This window comes from Otolemur garnettii, unplaced genomic scaffold (genome assembly GCF_000181295.1).
Source record: "Otolemur garnettii isolate 467f Iridium unplaced genomic scaffold, OtoGar3 scaffold00006, whole genome shotgun sequence".
Taxonomy (NCBI): domain Eukaryota; kingdom Metazoa; phylum Chordata; class Mammalia; order Primates; family Galagidae; genus Otolemur; species Otolemur garnettii.
In genome coordinates this window covers 44,654,715-44,672,788 of record NW_003852401.1, presented here as the reverse complement: position 1 = coordinate 44,672,788, position 18,074 = coordinate 44,654,715, and the positions used below count along the sequence as shown (strand labels likewise).

The 18,074-nt window shown below is 34.9% G+C and overlaps 1 protein-coding gene across 1 annotated transcript in view; it reads left to right on the top strand.

Moving 5' to 3' along the window:
- Positions 1-17,302: 17,302 nt before the first annotated feature.
- The window catches only part of ERCC6L2 (ERCC excision repair 6 like 2), a 119,571-nt gene continuing 118,799 nt past the window's right edge, over positions 17,303-18,074 (top strand). Inside the window, exon 1 of the mRNA XM_003782998.3 lies at positions 17,303-17,728. Within this exon, the coding sequence (XP_003783046.2) occupies positions 17,680-17,728 (49 nt within the window). The 5' untranslated portion in view covers positions 17,303-17,679. The remainder of the gene's footprint in view (positions 17,729-18,074) is intronic.

The following is an 18,074-nucleotide window of genomic DNA, read 5'->3' as shown; positions in this document are numbered from 1 at the left end:
CTAGCAGAGAACATAGGTTACTATTTTAGCACATCCTTACATATACTGATTTTCTAATGGATACGTAGTTGTAATTTGTGTATTTGTTTAAATTACTCTCATCTGATTTTTTAATGAGTTTGAATACTCTTCATAAGTCCTTTAGCCATTTAGGTTTCCACTTACGTAAATTGCCTGTATATATTCTTTGTCTGTTTCAATTACTGACTTTTTATTATTGATTTGCACACATCTTCTTATACATCCTAACTTTAGTTAGCACATCAGTGGGGGTTTTGTTGCTGTTGTTTCGTTGTTTTTAACGAGACAAGTTCTCACTCCATTACACAGGTTGGAGTGCAGTGGCATAATCACAGTTCACTGTAACCTTGAACTCCTGGGATCAAGGAATCTTCCTGCCTCAGAACCTGCTCAACCCCGCACTGGATAGCTGGGACTACAGATGTGTTATCATGGTGCCTACATTTAGAAATTTTTTTTGTAGACACAAGGTCTTACTATGTAGCCCAGGCTAGTCTCCAACTCCTGGCCACCATGAGCCACCATGGCTGGCCAGCACATTGGTTTTAATTTGGCTATGGGTCTTCCACTAATAATTTTGATAAAATCAAATCATCAATTCTTCACTTCTTGTTTCTGCTCTTTGCATCTTCCTTAAGAAGTTCTTCTCCACACCAAGGTCATAAAACTATCCTATATTTTCTTCTTTAGCTTTATAGTTTTACCATTCATATGTAGGTCTTTAATAGATAAATATGTGTGAACACATATACACACACACATGTTAATGTAAACATATGTGTATGTGGTGTGAGATGTGAATCTGTTCCTTCTCAATATGGTGAACCGTTTTTTCCTATTACCGTATATTAATAGTAAACAGGTTGTCCTTTGCCCAAGGTTTTGTGGTACTGTGTTTGTTATATACCATCTAACATCTCCATTCTGTTCCATTACTTCATTTGCCAGTTTTTGCACCAGTACCACACTACTTTTTTTTTAAAAAAATTACTATAGCTTTATTGTATATCTTAAGTTTTGGTAGGACAAATTCCCCTCCCTTCCCACTTAACTCTTTTTTTTCAAAGTTGATTCAGCCATTTGTGGATCTTTATTCTTCTGTTTACATTATAAAATACATATTTGAAGTCCTCAAAAGCACCTAACTACAGTTTCAGTTGGCATGCTCTAAAATTTATGCATAATGTGTGTGGGGGAAAATGGTTATTTTTCAGAATGCTATCCATGAAGATAAACTATATTTCTTTCTTTCCTTTTTTTTTTTTTTTGTGAGACATAGCCTCAAGCTGTCGTCCTGGGTAGAGTGCTGTGGCATTACAGCTCACAGCAACCTCCAACTCCTGGGCTCAAGCGATTCTCCTGCCTCCCCCTCTCAAGTAGCTGGGACTACAGGCCCCTGCCACAACGCCCGGATATTTTTTGGTTGCAGCCGTCATGGTTGGTTGGTGGACCCAGGCTGGATTCGAACCCGCCAGCTCAGGTGTATGTGCCTGGTGCCTTAGCCCCTTGAGCCATAGGCACCAAGCCAACTATATTTCTATATACAGGGGGTCCCAAAGGCCATACAGAGGAAAATTAACAAACTCATACTGTATTATACTATATTCTCTATTTTTAATATTTTTTATATTTGCATATAAACACATAGAGAAATATTTTGTAAATATTTTATAAAATTTTGAAAGGAACATTTATAATAAAGTATATTTAGCTATAACTTCCCATTTTCCCTATGTATGTGTGTATGGTGACTTTTGGGATATCCTGTATTTAGAACTTTATGTCTTGTGAAGGGTTTTTTTTTTCCTTATTTTATTAAGTCAAATACACATAGATCATAGATACATTCATGCATATGTGGGGTACGATGTGCTGATTTTTTTTTATTCAATCTAACATGATTACATTTAACCAATCAACATACTTTTGCCTCATTTACTTGACTATTGTGCCAAAACATCTATGTTCTACTTTTCACAGATTTGACTTGTACCCTTGTCATATATTCCATAGGTGTGATCCTGCCTTTACCCTTCCTCTGTTGAACTTACCCCCCACCCCCTTCCCACTCCACTTCTCTCCATCATTCTGGGCTAGAAGAGGACGGTCATCTACCTGTGAAGGGGTTTAAAACTCACTCTATAGAGGTCTTACATATTCTTTCCAAAGTTTACTGATGTGTCATAGGTTTTTTATTGCTATATATATTAGCTTATTTTCTATTATGTTTTCTAGATATTCAGTGTTGGTATAAAGACATGTTAATGACTTTTTTTTTTTTTTTTTTTTTTGCAATTTTTGGCCAGGTCTAGGTTTGAACCCACCACCTCTGGCATATGGAGCCGGCACCCTACTTACTCCTTGAGCCATAGGTGCCGCCAACATGTTAATGACTTTTTAATATTGATCTTGTTCCCAGCAACTTTGCTGAACTTCCAATTTGTTTTACCCTCTTAACCTGTTATAATATCTATAGTATTTATATATAGTCCTTCCTTTTGCCTTTATACAATATTTTTGCCTTGAACTCTTTTGATAGATTTAATATTAAGACTGGTACTGTGGCTTTTTTATTTGGAAACTTAAATGCAGTGGGATACTCTGACCTTTTAAAATTGTTTATATTTCTTTTGTATATTTTTAATGCCTTTAATTTCTACCTTTTTTGTGTCTTTTTGTTTTAACTGCCTCCATTCTTACATTTAGTGCTTTGTTTTGTAATCTGAGTACCATTTACATTTACTGTAATTACTGTTACATCAGGATTTATTTTTGCATTTCATATTTCCCTTTAACTGCATTGCTTTTTCTTTCTTTTCTTAGTCTTTCTCATCTTTCTTGTCTTCTTTCAAATACACAAAAATGACTTCTGCTGGTTTGAGATTTATTTTCTAATTTTATTCTTCTAGAAAGTTGTCCATAACTTATTAAGACCTATTGTTACAATTTTTATTTTTTAATTTCCCAAGTGTATTAACATCTGCCTCTTTCCTCAGAAAATATAAGTAATTTAGTATTCACTCACCTCTCTTCCATTCCTCTTTAAAATGTGTTGGTTCATGTCATCTAAATCTAGAATTTTAGATTGGAAGTGTTATGGATGTGTTTTGTTTATTTATTTATCATTTTTTTTCTTTCCATTATTTCCTTTTGCCCCCTTTTTAGACAACATATTTAGAAAAGTTATTTGCTTACTTTTCTTCCTATATCTCTATAGCATCATTCTGAATTTATTTATTTTTGTAGTAGAGTACAAAATTCCCTAAACTTAGTTTATTACATTGTGGTACAATATTCATGACATAAAATGCTAACCATTATAATGTTTAATTGTGATATAATACATATAAACATTTATGTCTTCTTATCTTTCAGCAACACTTTGCAATTTTTAGTGTCTAAATTTTTTATCTCCTTTTTTAATATGAATCCCTGTGTTTTGCTTGTTATCGTTGTTTTAGGCTATGGGGTAATGCTACTGTAAATTGAATTATCTTCTTAATTTTCCTTTTGGATTATTCATTGCTAGTTGTGTGCAGAAATGCAACTGACGTTTCTGCATGTTGATTTTTTAACTTCTTGAATTGGTTTAGTAGTTGTAACAGATTTGTATATGTGAAAGCTTTGGGTTTTCTACAGATAAAATGATGTGATGTGTGAGCACGTAATTTTACTTCTTCTGTTCCATTTTGGATTCCTTTTATTTTCCTTGCCTAATTGTTCTCTGAATTCGAGCACTATGTTGAAAAGAAGTGGAAGAAGCAGGCACCCTTGCCTCATTCCAGATATCAGAGGAAAAGCTTTTAGTCTCATCACTGAGCATGATTTTTAAGCTGTGGGGTTTTTTACATATGGCTTGTATTATGTTGAGGTAGTTTCCTTTTAGCTCCAATTTGTTGAGTGTTTTTACCATGAAAGGGTGTTAAACTGTGTCAAATGCATCAACTCTGTATCAGTTGAGATGACTGTGTGTTTTTATTTCATTACTCATTAATGTGGTTTATTACATTTACTGAATTTCATATGTTTGCTAGTATTTTCTTGAGTGTTTTTGCATTAATAATCATAAAGGATATTGACTGGTGGGTAACTTTCTTGTCTGGTATTGTCTTTGGCTTGGTATCAGGTAAAGCTGGCCTTATAAAATAAGTTAGGAAGTGTTCACTCTTTAATTTTTGGAAGAGTTTGAAAAAAGATCAGGATTAATCCTTCTTTGAATGTTTGGTATAATTCACCAGTGAAGACATCTGATCCTGGACTTTTCTTTGTTGGGTGGTTTATGATTACTGATTCAATCTCCTTACTACTTTTAAGTCCACTCAGATTTTGTTTCTTTATTTTGATTCAGTCTTAGTAGCTTGTGTATTTCTGGGAATTTGCCCATTTTATCCAGGTTACCCAATTTGTTGGTGAACAATTATTCAGGATACTCTTAAAATCCTTTTTATTTCTGTAAAATCAGTAGCAATGTTTCCTCTTTCATTTTTGATTTTAGTTATTTGAGTTCTCTCTCTTTTTCTTAGCTAATCTAGCTAAAGATCTGTCAATTTTCTTTTAAAAGAGCTCTTAGTTTTGTTGATATTTTTTTCTATTCCCTATCTCTGATCTAATCTTTATTTGCTTCTTTTGCTAGCACTGGGTTTAGTTTGTTCTTCCTTTTCAGTTCCATAAGGTAGAAAGTTATATTGCTGATTTGAGATCTTTCTACTTTTTTTAGTATAAGCATTTATGCTATAAGTTTCCCTCTTAGCATACTTTCACTGTATCTTATTAGTTTTAAATGTGTTTTCATTTTCATTTGTCTCCAGATATTTTCTAATTTCCCTTGTGATTTCTTTTTTGACCCTTTGGTCGCTAAAGAGTGTGTTGTTTAATTTCCACACATTTATAAATTCTTTTTTTCCCTCTGCTGTCAACTTTTAGTTTCATTCCATTGTAATTAGAAAAGGCAGATAGTGTAATTTCTATCTCTTTAAGTTCATTAAGGCTTATTTTATTGTCTAACATGTGGTCTATCCTGAAGAACGTTCTACATGCTCATGAGAAAAATATATATTATGCTGTTCTTGGGTAGAGAATTCTGTATTTGACTGTTAGATCCAGTATGTCCTCTCTTCCATTACTGATCTTCTGTCCAATTGTTCTATCCATTATTGGGAGTGGGGTCTTAAAGTCTCCTACTACTATTGTAGTCCAGAGGGTTTTTTCAGTAGGGTCTTCATGTGGCAAACTCTCTGAGGCTTTATGTGGCTGATTATTTTTATTGCACTCTCATATTACAATGAGGACCTGGATGAGTGCAAAATTCTAGCTTCACAGATTTTTTTTGCTCTTTCTGCAGAAGTTTTCAGAAGTGTCTAAAATGAATATGTTACCTGTTTGTTTATAAACGATCTTCTGTTTCTCTCTGAAAGCTTTTAGAAATTTTTCTTATTTTTTATATTCTTAAATTTTACTATAATGGGTCTATGTGTGAAAATTATTCCAACAACAGTAACTTGTATCATTTAACTATGTAAGAATCTATTTATTCTCTATGTTTTAGGTGCAATTTTTGGACTTTTTAATGTTTTCAGGTTTTATTAGGGCAAGACACATGTCTTTCTGATGGAGGGCTATATCTTCAGTGCCTAGCAGTGTTCCCAGTATATGGTTGGTGTGTTAAATAAGTAATTGTTGGATGAATGAAAAATAGATACCCAAGTGACTCATAACTTTTCTAAGATTCTCTAAAATTCATTAATATTTGTTTTATAATTTATCCCAATTTTTATAGTAAAAATGTAGAAAATACTTAATAGAATTTAACACTAAATGGAGTTAGTTCCAGAAAATGGTTGATGAGCTATATGAAATACAAGAAAATATATAGTTAAGAAATGAACCATGAAAATTGAGCTTTATCAGTTAAGTAAAGCATCATTACCTTTATATGTAGTACACCCACACCTGATCAAAAGTGCATTAGCATGCCCTTACATATATTACAAGTATCACACTGTACTTGGTCTATAGCCCTTTCTTCCCTACTAACGTGTGACCAGCATGGAGGAACCATATGTTTTTGAAGGAATAATGCAGATGACAAAATTTGTACTGTGGTCCTTTAGACTCATAGTATATACCACTACATGATAATTAAAATGCTTACAAGTGGAAAAAAAAGTAGTTTACTTCCTTCAAAAATATCCATTTATATCAATGAGTGTTAAATTAAAAGACAAATGTAGGAGAATGAATGGGGACATTCTTTGTTTAAATCATTCTTGTTATGGATTTGGGCTTATTTTGCTTTGAGAAATGATTATTCGACCATGTGTGAACCTTCCCCCACCACCATCATCACTTTTCTTAACTACCACTTAAAGGTACAGCATTAATGTCCATCTTTGCCAGTCCTGTACATTGGCAGGGTGCCACAGACAGGAACTAACATATTCTTGAAGAAAATTACTACAAAGCTTGACAGAAAAAGAAAAAGAGAGATCATCTCACAGTTGTGAATATAAAAAGCCAGAGGACAATTCACAGCCATAAGCAGCATTATTGTGATAACACTGGTAAATGCAAAAAGACCTTAAGAAAATGTTTTGCATTGTGTAATTCTTGCAGGCTTTCAGATATTGAGAACCTATTTGTAAAACTGGGCTATATAAATAATTAACAGTAAGAAAAATAAAGCCCATGTTTTTCTACAGAAATTGAATGAATTATCGAAATTTGAGAAGGTGTTAACAGTCTTGAAAATATGAATTCTTTGGGTTTTGCATTTCCACTGTGCAAAAGTGGTGTGGGATATTTCAACCAGTCTGTCAAATAATCTATGCATAAATTGGAGAGAGAGTTCCCCTGAAAGAGTTGCTTTATATTAAAAAAAATAGTATCCAGTTTAAAAATAAACTCACTTACCTTTTACATGCTTTTCATATTTCCCTGTCTTAATTAATTCCTCAAGTTAATTTTTTTTCTACCACATACTGTCAATTCTTGGATTGTGCATCTTATTCAAATGTAGTGATGAATTTAAGGCACTGTGAAAAAAGATCCTTACAAAGGAAACATAATACCATATGTGTGTTTAGAATAAACTAATCAAGTCTGCACGTCCTAAACTGGCCATACAACTCCATTTTATCATGGTTTAATGGTAGCTAAAGTGTCAGTCACTTTGGAAACATTTTTGAAAAGTAAAATTCTGGCAACCACTTTTATGAAATACAATAGAACCTCCATAGTTGACCATTTCCCAACACTGACCACCTCAAGTTAATTTTCATAGACCAGATATGCACCACATGTACATATTAGTGCAGTAGGCCTAGTTCCTAATGGTGACCACATCCATATGATGACCAGTTCGCTAGTCAATGTTCAGAGGTTCTACTGTATAGATACACTTTAAAATAAATACACTTTAAAATTTGAACTTAGGCTGGGCATGGTGGCTCGGGCTTGTAATCCTAGCACTCTGGTAGCCCGAGGCAAGTGGATTGCTTGAGCTCAGGAGTTCCAGACCAGCCTGAGCAAGAACAAGACCCTGTCTTTACTAAAAATAGAAAAAATTAGCCAGGCATTGTGGTGACTGCCTGTATCCCAGCTGCTTGGGAGACTGAGGCAACAGGACCACTTTAGCCCAAGAATGTGAGGTTCCTGTGAGATATGATGCCACAGCACTCCACCCAGGGCAACAGAGTGAGACTCTGTCTCAAAAAAGGAAATAAATAAAAGTACAAATAAGTAAAATAAAATTTAAACTTAAAAATTTAAAAACATGCCTATATAGCTTCTCTTGAGGTAATGTGGCCTAAAATAACTGATGAAAATTTTATCTTCGGCAAAAGTCACATAGAATTTTAGACTTGAAATGAACCCTATAGGTCATGTAATCTGAAGACCACTAGGGGAGCCCACGGTTAAGACAGAAAAGATTTTTCACCCTACAATATTTAATATGATCCAGATATCTAATGTTTCTGTCCTGCTTAATAAAAATAGATAAAGTATAATAAATCTACATTTACGGGGATCATCTTAATGTTATTAAAATGCAATTCATGTTACTATAACTAGAATCTTTATGGGGGAGGAAACTTGTATTATGAATATGTAATGAATTTTTGGAGCTAAGTATCTTCGTTGTCATTTTCCTGGATGGGCAAAAGCATTTCTATGGCACTTATGTCAGCCCATTTTCTATACTACAGTGTTTCTGAATATATTAATATATTTGAGGGAAGGGAGTAAGGATCAAATCCAAGTATTATTTGTTAATATTTTATCTGAAATCATATTCTATTTTCAATTTAGCTTTCAAGAGTTAGTTCTGACATTTTAAAATGTCATTGTAATAAAGCCTGTATTTGTTGTATTATTCAAAGCAATAATAATCTATTGATTTACATTTAAGTTTTAAACAACATACCTTTGTTTAGGTTAACAAAGTTGAGTAGCATGTTCTTATATGGGTGTTAGTGTTTTATGCTTATTTTTTTCATAAAAGTTGATCATATAAAATAGACTTCTAATAAATGTTTCATATTTGTACATTTGATTGTCATTAAGTTAAAATCTTACAAAAATTAAGATCTTTGTTAAATAAAAGTATGCCAAAAGAAAGGCCTTGAACATAATCACCTAGGTATCATTAACATGCAAATTTTGACATGTATACAATGAAATTGTTTAAATTGTTGATTTAAAAGAGAATAAAGGCATGTCTTGTAAGGCAACTACCTTGTAAGTGCTTCTAGGAATGTATAATTATGCTACTGCTTTCATTATTTTGGTTCTTTACCACTTATACGGTATTTGATAGCTATGAGAGGCTGACTGGAAAATTTGAAAATGTGAAAAAAGCTTGCTGAATTGTTCTTTACTTTCTTTCTAAATTTAAACCTTTCTAAAAGTTTTTCATTTTAGTTTTAAATTTACTTGAACTTTAATTTTGTATATACTGTTAGACATCCAACCCTACTTCCCTCCTTTGTGAGAAAACAATTGTTTAAACACTATTTATTGAACAGTTCCTCCTTTCCTTTTTGATGTCTTATCAAAATGGCCTTGATCCTTCTTGGTACTTTATATAAAATTTATATATATTACACCCTGATAGTAATTTGGCAAGGAATTTCACTATAGATTAATTTGAATAAAGCTGACATCTTTTATTATATTGAGTTTTCATACCATGAACATAGTATATCTCTCATTTTATGTAGGTTTCCAAAACGGCTTCATTATTACCTCTGTAATCATCTTGCACATGTTTTTAAGGTAATTACTAGCATTCTTATATATTTTTGGTTGCCACTATAAAAGTACCCTTTTTAAAAAAAATTATTTTATTTATTTATTTTTTTTGCAGTTTTTGGCCTGGGCTGGGCTTGAATCCACCACCTCCAGCATATGGGGTCAGTGCCCTACTTCTTTGAGCCACAGGCACTGCCCCAAAGTGCCCTTTTTAATTTGATATCTTCTAATTTGTGTTTCTCCTGTATAGGAATGCAGTTGATTTTTATAAACTGCACTTGTATCTACAGTTTTGAGTATTTCTTTTTAATACCTATAATTTACATCTGGCAATCTTTTATTTGTGAAATAATTAGGACCAATGTTGAACAGAAGTAGGGATAACAGACATTCTCATTTTCACAGTTTTAAAAAGAGAGTGTCTAATATTTCACTATTATGTGTGGTACAGGTTTGGAATAGACACCCTTTATTACATTAAGGCATTTTCCTTCTATAGCTATTTGATTAATATTTGGTAGAGTTTTATAAAATGATTTTGCTATAAGATGATCTCAGAATTTTCCCCCTTCATCTATTAATGTGGTAAATTACACTACTAGATTTTCTAATTTTAAGCTATGCATTATTATTACTATTATTCAAAATTAGATCTGGTTGAGAATCTTTTGTTTAAAATTTTTGTATACAATTACTAGTGAAATTTGCTTGTAATTCATTTGTTATGATACGACCTTATTAGATTTTGCTATCAAGATTTAACAAGTTTATAAAATAAGTTGTGAGTGTTCCTTTTTTTGTATTCTCTGGAAGAATTTATGTAATATTTATCTATTCCCTTTACTATTTGGTAGAACTTTTCTGTACAGTCCCTGGATCTGCTCTTTTCCTTGTGGAATGACCATATCTCACTGCAGCCTCAAACTCCTGGGCAAAAGTGACTCTCTTGCCTCAGCCTCCCAAGTAGCTGGAACTACAGGTGCATGCTGCTATGCCTAGCTAATTTTTAAAATAAATTTTTGGAAGAGATGAGAACTTGCTATGTTGCCCAGGCGGGTCTCAAACTCCTGGCCTCAAGCAATTGTTCCACTGTAGCCTCCCAAAGCACTAGGATTAGATCCCCTAGTATTACACACCTAGGACATTTTCAACTGTTGACTACAAGTTTATCTGAAAGTTAACAGACTTATTTGGGGTTTCTTCTTCTTTTTGATATATCTTCAAAAAGATATACATCTTAAAACTTTCAAAGTTTTTTAGAGTATACTCATTTTCCTAATCTTTGAATTCTCTTTAGTGTTACCCTATTTTCCATTCCTAATGTTTATTTGAATTTTTATTTTGCTTGATGCATTTCACCAGCGGTTTGCTTTATTAATCTTTTCAAAAATAGATTTTTGTCTTTGTTTGCCATCTCTGTTTTAATCTTTCATCAATGTTTCTTTTTATTTTTTTCCCTAGAATTAGTTTGTTGCTCTTTTTGTAAATTAAGTCAGAAGCACAGATCGTTTATTTTCAGCTTTTTAAAAATATAAGCACTTATTATGCTCTAAGTACAATTTCTCACAAACTTTGCTATGTAGTATTTCTGTTATTATTCAGTCCTAATGGATGTTGAAACAAGACTCATTTATCTACATAATACTTATTCAGATCTACATTGAGAGCTTTTTTTTTCTCCAGACCCTTGAAAGGAAACTAGGACAAATTCTCTGATCTTGCTCAATAATAAAAAATACCTGTGGTGACCTGTAGCCACTGAAAACAGACAAACCAAAAGTCTTAGTCTGGTAGTTAATAAATCCATTGCAATGCAAAAGTTAAGACTTCCCCTTTAGGAGCTCACACTTGCTATTGGTGACTTGCTTGCTATAGAAAATGTAGTAGTGATTACTTCTTTTATGAGACTTATACTTCATCTTCTTTTCTCTTCTGCTTCTGACTAGGGCTTATTTGGAAGAAGGGAGATAAAGTAAGGAACAGGAAAGATCTTATTTAACTAGTACTGCCATGATATTGGATAGGCCCACCTTGGACATCTTTCTCTATTGGATGCTTTTCCATGTTCTTCAGAGTCACTGTTTTACCCCAGGTGCTCCATTAAGGTCATCTTGAAGCCTTGGTTAGGTTTCATTTACCTCTAACCCACATGTGCTGCAGAGAAAACGCCTGCTTTTGTCACAATAAACTCTTGAGAGTAAGGTGGCCCCAAATGTGTGAATCTTTCCTACTCAACTCAGAGCAGTTAGCCAGACACAGCACTTGACCTTCAGATTTCTTTTTTCTTTTCTTTTTTTTTTTTTTTGAGACAGAGCCTCAGGCTGTCCCCCTGGGTGGAGTGCCATGGCATCACAGCTCACAGCAACCTCCAACTCCTGGGCTCAAGCGAGTCTCCTGCCTCTGCCTCCCAAGTAGCTGGGACTACAGGTGCCCGCCACAACGCCTGGCTATCTTTTGGTTGCAGCTGTCACTGTTTGGCAGGCCCGGGCTGTATTCAAACCCACCACCTTAGGTGTATGTGGCTGGCGCCTTAGCTGCTTGAGCCACAGGTGCCGAGCCGACCTTCAGATTTCTAAGGTTTGTGTCAAATAGTCCATCATATCCCACAAATTTGAGGAACGCACATCAAACTTTCCAAGTGATCCCTCTGAAGGCCCTTTTGTTTGTCTTGAGGTGAGGGATTTAGCAATGCAATAGTTCCATCAAAAACATCTTCTCTTTATCTAATCTCCCATTCTCAATCCTTTTATATCTCCATGTAGGTGAAGAGATAGGATAATACAATCTATGTTAATGACTTCCCTTGGAAATCTTACATAGAATACTATTTTACATGAAAATGTGAGGTTTGTCATCTTAGATCTCAGCTGAAACCATTCTAAAAACATTCCATTTTTTAACCCAAATGCATACTTATTTTTTAATCTCCATCATTTTTTTCTCTGGCCCATAAATTATTTAGAAGTGTGTTTTTTACAATTCCAAAGATATCTTAAAAAATATTTTAAATATTGGGCGGTGCCTGTGGCTCAAAGGAGTAGGGTGCCAGCCTCATATGCTGGAGGTGGTGAGTTCAAACCCAGCCTTGGCCAAAAACTGCAAAAACAAAACAAACAAAAAAATATTTTAAATATTGACTTCTCAATTCATAGAGAGGATACCTGGGAAGGGTGAGGTCTAGGATAACAGGTTTTCTCAAGGAGACTACACGAATACACCTGCCACGGTCCTCTCCATGGTAGAGGAATTTGTAAACTTAACTTCCTGGAACTTGGAAATTTCCACTTCTGTGAAATCCTATAGTTGTGTGGGGGCTGGAATAGCCCTGCTTGATTCAAACTGGCCAATGAGAAAGGTACCTGTGGGTTGGAACTTTTTTGACTGGAGATAAAAAGGGAGAGACCAAGTCAGGTGGGGAGTGAGGCCATTTGGAATTATTCTGCCGAAGCTCCCAGCCAGTGAATAAAGCCCTTCCTCTTATAAACATGGTGTTTGGGTGCTCTTTCTCTCCGTTGGGCCTCCTTTTCCTGCAATAATAGGATCATAGAACATGATCTATATTAAGTAGTTTGCTGAAAGCTGTTGAGACCTGCTTTATAGTTCATGATCAGTTTTTGTAAATGTTCCCAGGTGTTTGCAAAGATGTTTATTCTGACAATAAAATGGAGTATTCTATATATGTCCATTAAAGCCAGACTGTTAAATGTTTGGTTCATATTTACTTTTCTTTTTAATTTGATAATTACTAGTGAAGTATATTAAAAATTCTCATTGTGCTTGTGGACCTATTACTTTCCTCTTGAAATTCTGCAACTTGCATTTAGTTTTAGACTGTTACCACATGCCAACAAGTTCAGAACAATTTTACCTTCTTGGGTTTAACAAAATTTATCATTTATTTAACTTATTTATCCCTAAAGCTTTTTGCATTAAATCTTGTCTGATATTAATATTTTGAGCCTTCCTAACTCTATTTTTCCTCTTTACTGTTTCTCTATCTTGTTTACTTTCAACAACTTTGCCTTTGTTTTTTTAGGGGTATGTCTTATAAGTGATACACAGCTGGATTTAGTTTTTACCCAATGAGAGTACCCTTGGCCAGACAAATTCAATCCTTTATTTAATCATTTGTTGTTCTTACTGAGATACACAGATTTTTACTATTTTGTGCTTCCTATTATTTCTGGTTTTGCTTTATTTTTCCCCCTTTTCTGCTTTGTATTTGGATTGTGAATTTTCTTTATTCTTCTTTCTTCTAATGAGAACATACTATGTGTCTCTTTACTAGTCCATTACATTTACCCTGACATTTAATGTGAACTGTTCGTTATCAATATCTTTACCCTTCTTGTCCAATGTAGGCATCCCAAACACCTTTCATTCTTTCACTGTCATATTTTTTAAGTTATTGTCCACTATTAAATTTCCTTTTTTATACATCCAAAATAAGTAATTATTATTGTTATTTTATAGTCAATAGTTGTTTATCAATTTTGTTAGGCTAAACTATTTTTTCTTACATTTCAGATCTTTTGAATTCAAATCCCTTTAAAAGACCTTCTAGTTATGCGCTCATTCATTTTGTGTGAAAATATTCTCATTTTGCCCTCATTGAAGTTCTACAAAATTCTAAGTTGATAGTTATTTTCTCTTTGCACTTTGAAGTTACTAGTCCATTGTCTCCAGGCTTCGTTGTTACTATTGAGAAATCTGTTGTTGTTATTTAAATTGTCATTTCACTGAAGAAAGGGAAGGTGTCTTTTGTAAGGGCTTTTCAAGATTGCTACTTTCTTCTATAATTTTAGTTTTATATTTTTTATTTATACTGAATGCAATTCATTATAGTTCCCAAATCTAAGGATGGCAGCTATTATTTCTTTGAACATTTTCCATCCCTAATCTTTTCAGCACTTCTGAAAATCCAATTAGATGGCATTTCAGACCTTTGCCTCATAGGCTCCACTTCTTTTTGTTTTTCTTTTGTATTTTCCATCTACATGACTTTTTTGACCAGCATGTGGAGTCATTTATTTAGAACTTTCAGTTCATGAATTCTTTATTAAGATGTGTTTAATTTGCTTTTTAAAAATTTTTATGTATACATGTGATTATTAGGTTTCCACTTTTTGCCTTCACAGAATTAAAAAGGCTTAAATTTTAACAATAACAATGTTAAAGATAAGGACTAGAAACAAAAACCTCCTAAAGAATGAAGATAAATATGTTCAGACAAGAAATTAGACGATTGCTGCAACGAAGTATTAAGCAATAATACTAATAGTAATGCAAAGAAAGTAACATTCACATTGTCAAATAAGAGTATGTCTATTATAGAATGCTTTGACTCTGAGGTTCAGTATGGAGTCAGGAGTTCAGGATGTTTAATTTGCTCTTTAACTTACCATTAAGTTTTGATTTCAGTAATTAAAGTTTTTATTTCCCAAAGTTGTGGTTCTTTATAGAAATCAATTTGGTGTGTTTTAATACTTTTTTGTTTCCTTTCTCATGTTTTTGGCTCATTTTTTAAAATATCAATAAATATTTTAACCATATTTTAAAAGATTTGTATTTAAATTTAAGATTTAATTTAAATTATTCTTTCTGTGCACGCTTTCCCTACTGGCTGGTATTCACGATATCTTGTTTCTGTGTATATTTGTAGTTAGTTTCTGCATTCTGAATTGTTAGAAGAGGCCTTATCTTTGGGAGCTCTGAGTAGTCTTTATATTTTGATATGTTTTCCTCTAGAAAGCATGTGTTTGCTTCTTTCTAGCAATCTGGATGCAATTAAATCAATGGACCTCTGGAAAAAATAAGACAGTATTATACAACTAGTCATTTCAGTTGAGGAAAGAAATCAAACTTCTGCAGTAGTTATGGGGGGGGATGTAAGCTTGATTAAAATTTCCATTTGCCATTTTGATTTTAGAGAAAATGTGAAGACTTCAAGTAGAACAGGTATATTTCATAAATTCCAAGAAACAGAGTTTTCCAGATTTAAAGATTTCCAAAATCAGGATGTATGTTACGATCAATAGTTACAATCATAATCAGCAGTGCTTTTTCTCTTTTTAGCTGTACACAAAATGTTCTATAATTTATGATGTTTTATGTTAGAATCTAGTCTAAAATCCTAATCTAGGTAATAATGTACTACTAACCATTAGCCATTAATGGTTACTAACTACTAACCATTAAAATATTAATCTGAAGCAATGGCTATGTATGCATAATGCAACTTTCAAGTGGATGTATTCCACTGTAACAACAGTAATAGCAATGTATATATTTCTTACTTATGACTAGGCACTGTTTTAGGAGTTTTACTTAATTATCTTATTTCTTACAAATTCTCTTTTTAGGTAGGTTACTGATGATTAGGATCCCTGGTGAGGACACTGAAACACAGAGAAGTGACCTGGCCAACATCTTACATACAGAAGATTAATGTTTCTCTTAGAATCAAAATTTTACCTGCCACTGAGCAAATAAGTGAAATTGTAGATTAAGTAGTTTAGGAAAACATACTACTGATTTTTAATATTTTCTAAAATTTAATTAAACATTAATAATTTTAAAGATTTATTTATTTAATTATATAATTAACATTAATATTTAATATTATTTTAATATTTAATATTCTGCCAAAAAACTGAGATCTATTTGGATAGCAAATAGACATAATGTTTTCCTAATTAAGGCCCCATAGTAGGTAGAATAATGATGCCCCCAAATATGTTCATTTCCTAATCCTTGGAACCTGTGAATACGCTACCTTACATGGCAAAAGGACTTTGCTGATGTGTTTAAGACTGTGGACCTAGAAACGAGATATACTGGATTATTCAAGCAAGCCCTTAAAATGAAAGAATTTTTCTCAGCTGCAATAGAGACACTTGACTACGGCAAAGTTAGCCAGATGCAACTTCACTGGCTTTGAAGATGAAGGAAAACCACCAAGCTGCAGAATGGAGACAGAATCTGGAAAAGGCAAGGAAATTATTCTCCACTAAGCTGCGGAATGGACATAGAAGCTGGAAAAGGCGAGGAAATTATTCTCTGGTGGCTGTTTTCAGAAATAAATGCAGCCCTGCTAAAACCTTGATTTTAGCCCGAGACTTGTGTAAGACTTCTGACGTACAGAACTGTAAGATAAATTAACGTTACCTGTAAGATACATGTGTTCTGTCTTAAGCCACTGAGTTTGTGGTAATCGGTAATAGCAGCAATAGGAAGTGGATGCAAGCCAATTCAGGCTAACCTAAATCAATTTAATGTTGATTTCATTTTAACAAAAACGTTTTAAACATGTGTAGGTATCATTTTTGGATTAATTTCTAATGTCCGGAAAAGGACTAGATAGGCAGCATCCATTTTTTAGACTCGGGAGCGCTATGCTGCCCTGAAGATGCTTACAGTTACCGTCTAGATGGCTTGCTTAGTTTCTCCATAATGCATCATATAAAAACCACTGGTAACTTCAGATGGTACAGAGAAAAATGCTTTGTTAACAGCATTTTTACGTTTACCTTCTACATATGCTTAATTTTGCTGGTTTTGCAGTTAAAGAAGATATTTATGATTTACTATACGGTGTATGACCCAAGAAAATGTACAAATTTCACTCGGCTTCCCGTGGGTGTCCTGAGGCTGCACTCCAGGAGGGCGGGCTGCAACTTGACAAAAGCAGCAAGCACTACATTTAAGTCAGAAGGCCAAAGACCGGGGAACGATGATATTCGCAAGGCCGCCACTCTCCTCACCAGCAGTGGAAACATCGACCACGTACAAACCTATCAAGCCCTCTCAGCCTCTCTCTGCAGCTAGAGGCGCGCCAGCCCCGCCAGCGACGTCAAACCTCGCGACACTTGCAACTATCGCGGACCTTTCTTTGCTCCGACCTCCCCGGCAGGAAGATTGCTCCGCCTACGTTAAAAAAAAAAAAAAAAAGTTTTGTTCTCGTGAGATTCTGGTGACAGTTCGGAAGCCTGTTCTCGCGGGATTTTCCATGTTATGGTTGGAAGTTGCGGTGGGCAGAAGCGGGAGGCCAGACACGAGAGGGAGATTTAGGGTTCGTGGTGCCCGCCTCCGGTCTTCTCCGGGCTGCGAAGCTCGGGACGCGTAGGTGAACCCCGCCTTGTCGGCCTCACACAGAGCCCCCCGGCTCTGCTGCTGCTTCGGCATCACCTGCCCTTCCATCCTCAGTTTCTCCTGGGGTCCCCTCAGACGCCACCTTTGCTACCTTCTGCCCCGTCCCGTGGCCTCCGGCTCCGAGGGAGCAATGAACGGAGGACGGCGGCAGGGAGTGGTGTTGGCCGCGACTGGCCCGCTTGCCAGCCTCCTAGCTGTCCTTCGCTGCCTTCCGGGTGTTAAAAGCAGCCGGGCTGCCAGGCCCCTCCCCCTGGCCAGATGGATCCCTCCTCCGCCCAGAAGTCCCGTGCGGAAATCTCCAGCAAAGGTATAAGCTCCCAGTTCGCCTCTCTGCCCAGACGCCTTCTTGACTGCGTAGCGCTGGACCGACCTTCGGTTTGGGGTTTTACCCTGTAGCTCCTCTGAATGACAGCTGCAGATTGTGAACCTCTCCCGGGCTGGGACCAATTCTTTGCCATTCAATGTTGAGAACCGTTATTGTGGAGTCAGCCCTTGGATCTAGTGTTGGCTCGGACAGTTACTTTGGGAGCAATTTTGGGCAGTTTCTTCATATGTAAAACTGGGTTAATTAATGCTGATTCTTGTGATTAAATGAGATGGGATGTGCAGAGCATTTATGTGACCCCGCGTCTAGCCCATAGTAAGCACTCAGT